The following is a 12,630-nucleotide window of genomic DNA, read 5'->3' on the forward strand; positions in this document are numbered from 1 at the left end:
ATTATGCTCATATGCTCAACAAAGCTGCATTTGTTTAATCAAAAATACAATTAAAACAGTAATATTGTGAATTATTATTACAGTTTAAAATAATATATTTTAAAATGTAATTTATTAATTTGATGGCAAAGTTGAAAAAGTCAATTCATTCTAATGTGCTGATTTTGTGCTCAAGAAATGGACAGTTGGAAATAGTTTACCTGCTTTTATATATTGTATATAGTGTATAATATATATATATATATATATATATTGGAAACCGAAACCTTTTTTTTCCGGTTTCTTTAATGAATGGAAAGTTCAAAGGAAAGTTTATTTTAAACAATGAAAAAAAAGTCTTTACTGTCACTTTTAATCAATTTAATGTGTCCTTGCTGAATAAAATTAATATGTCCTGCTGACCCTAGACATTTGAACGGTATGTATATTGTGACCAGGTATTAGATTAATTTTTTTTTTTTAAAAACATTCGATTGTGATTAATTTTAAGATAGTTTTAATGATCAATTAATGACTAGCTTCCTGCAAAAATCAAATTTCTTAATGGTAGGCCTACATTATTTAGATTTCATGGGTAAATAGTTTATCTTTATTTTTTTATTCTGTTATCTTTTAAGAGGGAGCATAATATTCATTCTAGTATTACGTTCTTGTGCATGAACCAGGATTCTTCCAGATTACTGTGAGTGTGGAAGATTTTCACATAGGAAGCATATTATTTTTTACATTTCTGCATTGTCCTTGTGTTGTACGTATTGTGAACACCTTCCAATGTGTTTAATCTTTGGAAAGGTTATGAAAGCGAATTTCTCAGATGCCAGATGGTGAACTGCGATGTGGATTGAACATGCCGGCTCAGCTGTGCAGCTCGTACCTGTTACTCCCCAGGGTGAGATGCACAATTCACACCTGCATCTCTGACTGTCTAGGCTACTGCTAAAAGTGCTGTTGTAACAATTACACTGAGGGAGTACAGTATTGAGTACAAAGTTCCAGATTAAAGCCAATAATTTCAAAGACTATAGACTGAAGATGTTTCAGTTAATACATGCATATCGTTTTGACCGAGGTCATTCTCATATGATCAACACCAACTGCTGATTTAGAATATGATTTGATTTTGACAGCAGCAACATTCCCGCTTGTAGGGCAATGGCTCCATCATGTGGCCAGTTGTTAATTTGGCTCATGGTACAGTCAGTATCTACCAATTTGAGCTCTGCTAGGACATCAGATCCAAATTTAGATTGTAGCACCAAAACTTTTGCAAACAGGGAGAATGTGACTTTAGCAGAATATCCACAGTCAATTTCAAAGGCCTTGCTATTTAAAATACATCTATGAAGAGGCTGCTAAATCTACAGACTTGAATTGCTGAAATTGTGGTAGTTGTTCTAAACATCTCCATTCGGAATATTTTATGAGCGAGAAGATTTAACACTAAATGCTGATACATTATCAGTTATGTCAAACACCAAAAATATACCATTGTGCGAAAAGGTGTGGTAAGATATTAGTCTAACAGTGTTATAAGCGTTTACCTGCCCTGCCAACTATTCTCGAATATTTCATGGTATCCCATTTGTCCCAGAATCAGAGATAAATTGTCCCACCTTTACGAGAATGGTATTCTAAGGATAATGAAAATGGTCCATTTTTTTAACCGTAAATAACTGTTTATTCCAACGTTTAATTCAGCAGCTGCTCTTTAAATTGAATATATTGTGAGAATATGAAGCTCATTGTCATTTAGATGGCCAGAGTACAATTAAATAGCTTGTTATTTTTTATAAGTGTAACAGACTATTTACATAATATGCATATAAATACCAGTTGTCATTCGGTTTCCCAATGTCCCAGCTCAGGACAACACATGATTGAGATATGAACATGTAAAATATTAACACTTTTCTTATGCAGACTTAAGGACAAGTTCGGTATTTTACAATTAAAGCCCTGTTTTTAAGATCGTTTCTGATGAAATAGAACGGTTAAAAATTGAAATTTGGACACATGCTGCTGTCCCGAGAATTTTCAGTTTCTGTGTTAAGCACCCTCCCACCTCCATAATGGTTTCATAGGGGCAGTGAACAATCATTCATAAAACATGTTAAACTTTAGTGCTTTAGTTAAAATCGATTTTTGTGTGAGCATATCAGTGAACACCCCAGACCACTCGGTGAGTTTCACGTCTTTGTAAACTAAAGTTTAATGCGTTTTATGAATATTGTTCCAGCTGCACCTATGAAACCATTGTGGAGGGGGGTGCTACCACAGAAACCTAAAATTCTCGGGACAGAAGCATTTGTCCAAATTTCAATCTTAACAATTCTATTTCATCAGAAACGATCTTAAAAACAGGGCTTTTTAACAGACCCTTTTAACAAAACTAATGATTTTTAGAGGGCTTAGAAATGGTAGGTTTATAGGACAAGTCAACTTCTTAAAATTAAACAAAAATAGACAAAGAAACAGATCACGGTAAGACAGTTTTATTTCCATCATTAAATATAACTTCAGAAATGACCAGCGATAAAGATACAATTTGTTTTTTGAATGTGACGTTACAAACCAAGTGCTTCTCCCTTTCATTCAACCTGTCCTGACACATTTAAACAGACTCATTTACGAATGCTCCTCAGCCAGTTTCTCTGCCTTCAGGACGACCTCCTCGATGGGGCCCACCATGTAGAAGGCCTGCTCGGGCAAAGGATCATACTCACCTAGGAAAAAACAAACACTATGAGCAACACTGAATAAAAACAGTATTATAAATCTACATTTTCTTTATAGGTACCTTATGACACCTTACAAACTATAATACAATCAACAAATACTCATTACAGCCTGGATATATTCCCAAAAGAGACTAATAAAAACAGCCAAGACAAACGGAAGGACCTGACTTACCATTCAGAATGGCCTTGAAGCCCTTGATGGTGTCTTTCAGGGGCACCAGCTTGCCCATGTGTCCAGTGAAGACCTCAGCGACTTGGAAGGGCTGGGACAGGAACCTCTGGATCTTACGTGCACGAGCCACTGTGAGTTTATCCTCCTCAGACAACTCATCCATACCCAGAATAGCAATGATATCCTGCAGGGACTTGTAGTCCTACACAGAGAAGAGCAGGAACAAGGTCAGGGGTTGGAATTCAAAATGGAGTGAAGTGCTCCGATGAAGCCTTTACTCGTTGGCGCTCACCTGAAGGATCTTCTGGACACCACGGGCTACATCATAATGCTCAGATCCCACAATGTTGGGGTCCATGATACGGGAGGTGGAGTCCAGTGGATCCACGGCGGGGTAGATGCCCAGCTCAGCAATGGCACGGGACAACACAGTGGTGGCATCCAAGTGAGCGAATGTGGTGGCAGGAGCAGGATCAGTCAAGTCATCAGCAGGCACATAGATGGCCTATGAGAAACAATGACATTGAAGACCATGAAGAGATCTAGGAAGCGGGAGTGTGTGCTGTGCAAACAAAAGGAGGCATACCTGCACAGATGTGATTGAACCCTTCTTGGTTGTGGTGATTCTTTCCTGCATGGTACCCATGTCAGTGGCCAGAGTTGGCTGATAACCCACAGCAGAGGGGATACGACCCAGCAGGGCAGACACCTATGAGAACAGAAATAAAACCCAATCTATAAAACGCTCATTTCAGACTAACAAAATGAAAGTTTAAACCTCAAAACAATCCCAACACTGACCTCTGATCCAGCCTGGGTGAAGCGGAAAATGTTGTCGATGAAGAGCAGCACATCCTGCCCCTCCTGGTCACGGAAATACTCTGCAACGGTCAGTCCAGTCAGAGCCACACGGGCACGGGCACCTGGGGGCTCGTTCATCTGTCCGTACACCAGCGCCACCTAGCGGGAACCAAGACCACCTCATAACTTAGTTCTCAAGATGGACCAAATTTAACTACAGTATCAGAGGATATTTATATCTACAAGTTACCTTTGAGGTGGTGTCCTTCAGGTTGATGACACCAGACTCAATCATCTCATGGTAAAGATCGTTTCCCTCACGGGTTCTCTCTCCCACCCCAGCAAACACGGAGTAACCACCATGAGCCTTGGCAACATTGTTGATCAGCTCCATAATCAATACAGTCTTTCCCACACCAGCTCCACCAAAAAGACCTGAAAAAACGAGAGGGTGCCTTTAGTCCAAAATCATAAAACAAACATCTTCTGCCACAATATGAATAAAAAAAAAAAACACATTCAAAAGTTTGGGGTCAGTAAGATCTTAAAGGTTTGGAAAAAAATAGAGATGCATTTAAATAAAGATGAAAATCACAACATTGTGAAATTTTACTACAACTTAAAATAACTTAATATCTTAAAATTAATTTATTCCTGTAATAAAGCTGAATTTTAAGCATCATTACTCCAGTCAGTGTCACATGATTCTTCAGAAATCATTCTAATATGCTGATTTGCTGCTCAATAAATGCTTCTCAATGTTGATAGCGGTTTCCACTTAATTTTGTGGAAACGGTGATACTTTTCTCATGATTATTTGACAAGAAAATCTTTTGTAAAGTTTCATTAATAACTTTACTCTCACTTTTGATCAATTTCATGCATCCTTGTTGAATAAGTCACTTTAAGAAAAACAAATACACCTTGCAGACCCCAAACTTTTGTATGATAGTGTAAATATACACATACCAATCTTGCCACCCTTGGCATAGGGGGCCAGCAGGTCTACAACCTTGATTCCTGTGACCAGAATCTCCTGTTCGACACTCATGTCTGTGAATTCTGGTGCCTCAGCATGGATGGGGGCAGTCCTGAAGAATAGATCACAATATTAAACTTTTAAAGACATTGCCACAAATAGATCAGCATCTATTTGAATGGACAAATTATACACTTTACAAGAGGCATAACAGCCATAAAATTAGCTTGCAAAAACAATGAGGTTGCTTTAGTGCTCTTCATTAATACTCACTGTTTTGTGGAAATTGGTCCTCTTTCATCAATGGGCTCACCAATGACATTCATAATCCTGCCAAGCGTCTCAGGTCCCACAGGGATTCTGATGGGGGCACCAGTGTCCAGAACCTTCTGACCACGCACCAGTCCCTCAGTACCATCCATAGCGATGGTACGAACAGTGCTCTCCCCTAAAGAACAGCAAAAACTATAATTTGCATGTACAAATTCATCATGACATTCATATTTTAGCATTGAACGATCAGTTTCAGTCAAGCTTTAGGCATGTTACCCAGATGCTGAGCGACCTCCAGGACTAGCCTGCTGTCACGGCCAGCAACTTCCAGGGCATTGAGAATGGGGGGCAGACCCTCGTCGAACTGGACGTCCACTACGGCACCGATGACCGCAACGATACGCCCGCTGGCGGTGGCAGCAGCAGCGGCAGGAGCAGCATAATCCCTGCCTGAAGGGGAGGAACAGAAACAAATGACATAGAAAGTTACCCATTTGTAATTGAAACCCAAATTACAACAAAAAAAGCTCTTCTGAAAGTCGTGTCGATGTAGTTTTTGTTTATTGGCCTGAGAAATCAAAACAGGCAAATGAATGCACCTAAACAAGTCGATGTTCTAGAGATAAAGCCGTTAAAAATCTGCTGGGACCCGCCTCCAATATGCACTTAAAACTAGTGAAGGGTCATATATGATATTGCATTAACTCGTGATCTTATTCCACGTTTATCTGAGCCATGACCTCGCGAGCTGCGAACACTAGCAGCGCGAGCCTCCTCTCCATGACACATAAAGGTCATTCCTGTTTTCCTACCAATCAGAATTAGTTGTTATCATTAAATGGAGTATTCCATTATAGCAGCATATATCTACCACAAATCAACTTACATGCAGAGCATCAGGCGAGAGCAATTATTGAAAATATTCCAGTAAAAACTTTGCGGCCTGCACTTGCTGTCCGCATGCTGCCATTTAGCAGTCTCGCGCTGGCGGTGACGTTTGCTGTCAGAAGAGCTGCGTTAAAAATAACCATTCTAAGAAACAATTATTTCTACTTACGAGAAAATAGTGCTGCTGGAGCTCCGTTGAGGGCCTTCAGGGGGGTCACCCCGGGCTTAAGAGCTTGCAAAGCCCCGGTGCAGCAGCGTCCCACAGCTCCCAACATCGTTAAAATGGCTGAAGGTGGAATGGGGCAGAGGCTCGCGAGTTTATATACGGTGCCGCTTGCGCCTCACACTGCGCATGCGTTTTAGACATGGCGACAAGGGAACTGAGCGTCTACGCATGCGTCAGTGCTGAAGGACAGACTGGGCATCGTTACAATGAACAGAATTAGCATTACACTGTATGTGTGTAGTGCATGGTGTAGTGGGGAACCATTGAGCAATGATTTGGAACATTTTGGCCAAATGTAGTACCGTAGAAGCCTATAAATATATAAGAGTGCATTTACACAAAATAAGGGATCAATAACAGACCGCCTTGGTATTATTATTATGATCTAGAATGCGTTTGTTTAAGACTTAATATCCACAAGTCTGTTTGCGTGCTCCACCCACATCTGTTTTAGAGCACAATAAACATGCAATGCTTTTGAGCAGATTATATATAACCGTAAATCGAAATATCAGTTTCTTACATACACACGTCAGTGACGATTCATAGCCTATGTTAGCTAGCTTGTGGCCTCTAGATGTCGTTGTTGTGTAACTTAAACGTTTATCGACTGAACAGTTTTTAGAAATTTTGTCAGAAGTTGTGTATGAGTGACAGTTGCTGTCTTATTAGTATGTGAATGGCCAATAAGCCCATTATGATTTGTTCTGACAACAAAATAAAACTATAACATAAAATATGGGAATTTAAACATTTTATAAAATAATTTTTGGTTCGATTAGATAAAAAAATATCTAATCTGCAATGCATGACTCAGGGTAGTTAACCCTTATTCATATCAAGGGGAAAAGAGGGTTACAAAAAAGTATTACAAAAATGTGAACATTTAGAATGTTACCTAATTAGGTAAGTGTACACTTAAGTGTAATGTTTAACGATAGCTTAACCTGACAGACAGGACAGACCTTCTGTGAGCTACAGTAGGCTACGATGTTTTATGGATATGTTTTTATTGAAGTCATCAATCCACCTCTTCAAACTTAAATATTTGTATGCACATTTTGCAATACACGCAAAATATGTTTATTTCTGTAGCTATACACAATCAGCATCTTCAAAGTCATTTTAATTAGATTATGTCACTCACAATGCTTTGTGGGTTTGTTCCATCATAAAAGCAGTACAAAGTTACAAAGTATTTTTTTTCAGTTCAGTGTTGCTCACAGTTTTGTACGTTTTGTCTTTTTTTTTTTTTTCGATTTGCATATACTTTTTTTGGCTTCAAATAATTATTATTTATTTTATTTTTTACAGAACACAAAAATCCTATGGTAAAAAAACGAATCACGCATGCGCTCGTTGAAGGCTGTAAAGTTTTTGCTGTCAATAAATGGTACTTTGGTTAACTTTGGTACCATTTATGTCTAAAATACTAGAAAAAGTTGTGTCCGCTTAATTTGGCTCTTTTTTGCAAGAAAATTATATCTATGAAACATTTCAGTCAGGATTCAGACCGCATCATAGCACAGATACTGCGCTAGTTAAAATTACAAATGATTTACTTTTAGCTTCTGACCAAGGCTGTATCTCAATACTAGTTCTACTCGATCTTAGCGCTGCGTTCGACACTATAGATCATAAAATACTCTTAGATCGACTACAAAACTACACTGGTGTTCAGGGACAGGCATTAAGCTGGTTTACATTGTACTTATCAGACCGTTATCATTTTGTCTGTTTAAATGGGGAAAAATAGCGTCAGTAGACTATGGAGTGCCGCAAGGATCGGTGTTAGGTCCTCTGCTATTCTCAGTATATATGCTGCCACTTGGTAATATTATAAGAAAACATGGAATTAATTTCCACTGTTATGCTGATGATACTCAATTATATATTTCATCACGGCCAGATGAAAACACTAACTCATCTAAATTGACAGAGTGTCTCAAAGATATAAAATGCTGGATGACGTGTAATTTCCTGCTATTAAATTCAGATAAAACGGAGGTATTACTTATTGGTCCAAAAAACTACCCACAAAACCTCGTACAATACAACTTTAATTTAGAAGGATGTCCTGTTACTTTTTCCACTACAGTAAAAGACCTGGGTGTTATACTAGACCGCAACTTGTCTTTCGAAAATCATATTTCATATGTTACAAGAACAGCCTTTTTCCACCTTAGAAACATTGCTAAGCTACGCAACATGCTATCTGTTTCTGATGCAGGAAAGTTAGTTCATGCATTCATGACCTCGAGACTAGATTACTGTAATGCTTTATTAGCTGGCTGTCCTGCATCCTCAATAAACAAGCTACAGTTAGTGCAAAATGCAGCTGCTAGAGTTCTTACTAGGTCAAGAAAATATGATAATATAACACCAATTTTATCATCTCTGCACTGGTTACCTATTAAGTTCCGTATCAATTACAAAGTACTATTACTGACCTATAAAGCCCTAAATGGTCTAGCTCCTGTGTATTTAATGGACTATTAAATTCTATCGCCCTACAATCCATGGCGTTCTTTAAGATCACTAAATTCGAGGCTTCTGGTCATTCCTAGGATATCTAAGTCCACTAAAGACTAAAGGAGGGAGGGCGTTCTCGCATTTAGCTCCTAAACTCTGGAACAGCCTTCCTGATATTGTCCGAGACTCAGACTCGCTGTCCCAGTTTAAATCTAGATTAAAGACGCATCTCTTTAGCCAAGCATTCACTTAATGCTTAACTTTTATACCACTGTTGAATCAGATCGAATGCATTAATATTATGAACAGCAGCTATGATAATTATTTCCCATTTGCTTTTCTGCTGTTATCTCGGGACGCTAGTCCCGAGGTAAATGGCGTTCGTCAGCTCCAGTTTGTATCCAGCCTCTCACGGAGACTTCAGATCCCCCAACGCCTGCGATGAGAAGACTAAACGCCTGTGAAGAGACGACTCAATGCCTGTGAAGAGACGACTCAACGCCGGCGATATGTTATGCCCTAAATTAATACATGATTAGCTAACTGTATTTTTCTATGTACATTTCTGAAATGCACTTTCTGTAAAGCTGCTTTGAAACAATATGTATTGTGAAAAGCGCTATACAAATAAATTTGAATTGAATTGAATTAACTAAATATACGGAAGAATTTACTGTATGTTCGTTGAAGGCTTGATTTCAAAGATAATGATGGCGAGACGGAAAATATGAATCATTTAAATTAATTTATTCATAGCCTACTGTTTATGAAAAAATATTATTATTGCAAGATTATTAATATAACACTAACAATGTTTTTAGAAGAGGAGTAAAAATGTATAAATAATATTGTTGTTGATTCAAATCCAATAACTGTATGAATGCTGTAAATCGCTTCAGGACTCAAGCTCGAGTCATCAGGTGAGTTAAAACGCTGAACTGTGCAGTTATGCGACCACAACTAATTTCGAAAAATAAATAGAATAGTCTCTGTGCGCTTTTTAATTAACCCAACCAGCAGTATACCTCCGATAATAACATAGACCATGAATAATAATGTTTCCAAAAACTTTTCCAAATACATTCACAGTATGACAGCATATTGTAAACATCCGAGTATAACTTACATCTGCAAACAAATGAAGTGAATGCAAGTAATTTAATAATGTTTTTAATTAAACATACAAATGATCTTAGGCCTATAAAAATAATTGTGTTTGTATTTGTGCACACTATACACATATACATATAAAAGTGCATATAGCTTATTGTCACGGTGTGGGTTCATGTCTTGTTCCTGTCTGTTCTGTGTGTCCCTTGTCTTGTGTGAACTTTAGTTATTTCCTGTGCTGTGTCATTTTTTGTAGTCCTTTGTAGTTTTTCTAGTTTATAAGTATCCCCAGGTGTTTCTGATTAACCACGCCCTCTTGTTAGCTCGTTTACCCCTTTATTTAAGCCCTGTGTTTCAGCCCTGTCTTTGTGAGTTGTTTTGATGTTGCTGGTAGCTGTTCCGTGTTCCTGTCCTGAGTCCATTGGATTACCTGTTTGTTTTATTGAAGTGCTTGCATTTGGATGCAACAGAAAAACTACAAAACATGAGACAGCACAGGAAATAACTAAAGTTCACACAAGACAAGGGAAACACAGGACAGACAGGAAAGAGACATGAACCCACAGACACTTTTATTCATATAAAGTCTAGTCATGTCTTTATTGTCTTTCTCTGTCCTTCTAGATGTCTGTTTTCTTTTCTTTTTTTTCTTTTTTTTTTTAGATGTCTGTTTTCTAAGTCATTCTGTAGCATCCATTTACATCAGTAATGACAGGTAAGTGGTGCTCTACACTCTGCTCTTTTTCTCACTGAAGAAAGGTTGATGATTTCTTAACACAAGTTTTCCTATTCTAAACTCTTTGATAACCAATTAATTGAACATTCTATGCATTGCTGGTAGATCACAACCAGGAAAAGCTGCAGGTCGATATAATGTTTAAATCTGAGTGCTGAATCCAGATTGTGAGTCTAGCAGAGACATTGAGGGGATAGTTTAGTAAAAAAAAAAAAAAAATCCTTATTTACCCACCCTAATATCATTCTCATGTATGACTTTCTTTCTTATGCTGAGCTCAAAAAATATTTTTGGAAGAATGTTTCAGCTATTTTTGTCCACACATTGAAAGTCTAAGAGGTCCAAAACAACATAAGACCACTTTGACTCAATATGGACAGTGTTGGGTGACTGATCCGTTTGTATATTGTCTTTTATCTTGATTCATAAAAATATATAAAATATTATCAGACATTAGAAACCATACTCAGAAAAATAATTTTAATAGCCTACAATTTACATTTTTATTATTTTATTATATATGCAGTCAAATAACGACACTCTAGCAACCCACAACACAGGGCTTTTATAGTTTAACTTCTGATATTGTCAATATTTGGCAATATTATTGACTTGAATGCACTGACACAATTGGATGAGAACTGATCTGACACCACGGTTTTCTCCAGAGCTGCTCTATAGCTGAATTGAACTCATTCCATAATTGAAGAATTGTACAGAGTTATTGAACCGAACTGAATCAACAGTTAACTGATTGCAGATGAATAATGACTGTCTACTATTGTATTTTAGAGCAGCTTTACAGCAGAAATGAAGTCTGTATGCATCACTGAATTTTCCTGTTATCACTGTAAAGCTGCTTTGAAACAATCTGTATTGTATAAAGTGCTATCTAAATAAAGGTGACTTGACTGTAGATTTTTTTGCCTGAGATAAGAAGTGATTTATCACACACATACAAGAATATTATATAATATAATATAATTACAGATTCTTCAAATTTGGTTGGATGAACGCTGTTACAAGTTGAAGAACGAATGCAGCCTTGTTGTACACCTTTACTAACATTAAACCAACCTGTGTTTCTACTTTCTTTTCAAAGGGTTGCTTCTATCAATCCATCAATGGCTTCCACTTATATAATCAGACAGAATTTTCTTCAATTTAGGTAATTCTGATGTTGTCATCACAAGCCTGTGATCTTCTGCCAGGAACATCAGGCCAATCTGCTGCTGTCAAGAATCAGGTGGTTTTGTCTTTTGTCATTCAGTAGCAGTAATACAGGTGTACACTACACTGATTTCTACTCGCATAGACAAATTTCTTCTAAACTTTCTTAACAACCTATTAATTTTACGGTCTATTCAAAACTGGTAGATCATGACCCTGAAAATCGATTGCAGGTCGATTATCATGGTCAAAACTGGCTGCTGAATCTAGTTTGTGAATCAATAGCAGACCACTCTTTAAACTGGTCTTCAGGAAATCAAGGTCACAGACATTAAAGGGATAGTTCAGGCAAAAATTTAAATTCTGTCATTATCAACTTACCCACATGTCGATTCAAACTTGTATGTCTTTGGGGCTTTTCACATTTGTTCCATAGGCTATGCAGGGACAGACAGTCACAGAGCACCGCAATCGAACAGCAGCTGTCTTTACAGTTCCTCCTTAACCAAAACAACAAGCTCATGATGCTTTCACGCCATGTCGTAATTACCGTGGTTAAGAGATGAAAACCTGTGACGTTCTACACGGAGCTGTTCACGTCCCCAGACTCGAAATTACGCATTTCTATGGCAACACTATCAATGGCGAAATTAATCTGTAGCAGTCAGGTGGTACAAGTCAGAGCTCTAAGTTGTTTACTTTCATTATTGTAATGTTATGTGCTTTGAGACGTGAGGTATTTTAACACAGTCTCTCGTGATGCTTTGCAGACTCTGCTGTGCTGTCATGTTTAGGAGGTGTGGTTTTGGAGACGCTCTGAAGGGAGGGTGGGATCTTATGCTTTCAAAGCTAACATTAGCTTGCTATTGCTAGCCTCTCCAAAGTTGACTATCCTGCAATACTTTTAGGCCGTGTGTCCACCAAAGCGTTTTTAGCCAGCTGAAAATGCTAGGTGCTTTGTTGAAAACACCTAGCTGTGGGCGCTTGAGAGCGTTTTGGCAGCGCAGCGTTTTTTTCAGTTGAGACTCTTTGCTTTCTATGATACTGAATATCCGCAAAAGTGTT

The 12,630-nt window shown here is 37.9% G+C and overlaps 1 protein-coding gene across 1 annotated transcript; it reads right to left on the bottom strand.

Annotated features, from left to right (window-relative positions):
* Positions 1-2,476: 2,476 nt before the first annotated feature.
* Positions 2,477-6,194, bottom strand: atp5f1b (ATP synthase F1 subunit beta). The gene is made up of 10 exons (XM_077202875.1): positions 6,021-6,194; positions 5,240-5,413; positions 4,964-5,138; positions 4,681-4,802; positions 3,962-4,146; positions 3,712-3,870; positions 3,497-3,619; positions 3,203-3,415; positions 2,911-3,112; positions 2,477-2,723 (listed from the first exon to the last, which is right to left on the bottom strand). Exons 1-10 carry the CDS (start codon positions 6,124-6,126, stop codon positions 2,626-2,628), a joined length of 1,557 nt encoding a protein of 518 aa, XP_077058990.1. The 5' UTR covers positions 6,127-6,194; the 3' UTR covers positions 2,477-2,625.
* Positions 6,195-12,630: the final 6,436 nt, after the last annotated feature.

The sequence above is a fragment of the Siphateles boraxobius genome, unplaced genomic scaffold (genome assembly GCF_051911475.1).
Source record: "Siphateles boraxobius isolate OS27281-9 unplaced genomic scaffold, OSU_SipBor_1 5, whole genome shotgun sequence".
NCBI lineage: Eukaryota > Metazoa > Chordata > Actinopteri > Cypriniformes > Leuciscidae > Siphateles > Siphateles boraxobius.

Excerpts from the sequence above, each read along its gene's own strand:
- atp5f1b (XM_077202875.1), bottom strand. The coding sequence starts at position 6,126 with ATGTTGGGAGCTGTGGGACGCTGCTGCACCGGGGCTTTGCAAGCTCTT. Across the intron at positions 4,803-4,963 it reads GGACCAATTTCCACAAAACA|GACTGCCCCCATCCATGCTG; the intron begins GTGAGTATTAAT and ends TCTATTCTTCAG. Across the intron at positions 3,113-3,202 it reads GTGTCCAGAAGATCCTTCAG|GACTACAAGTCCCTGCAGGA; the intron begins GTGAGCGCCAAC and ends TTCTCTGTGTAG.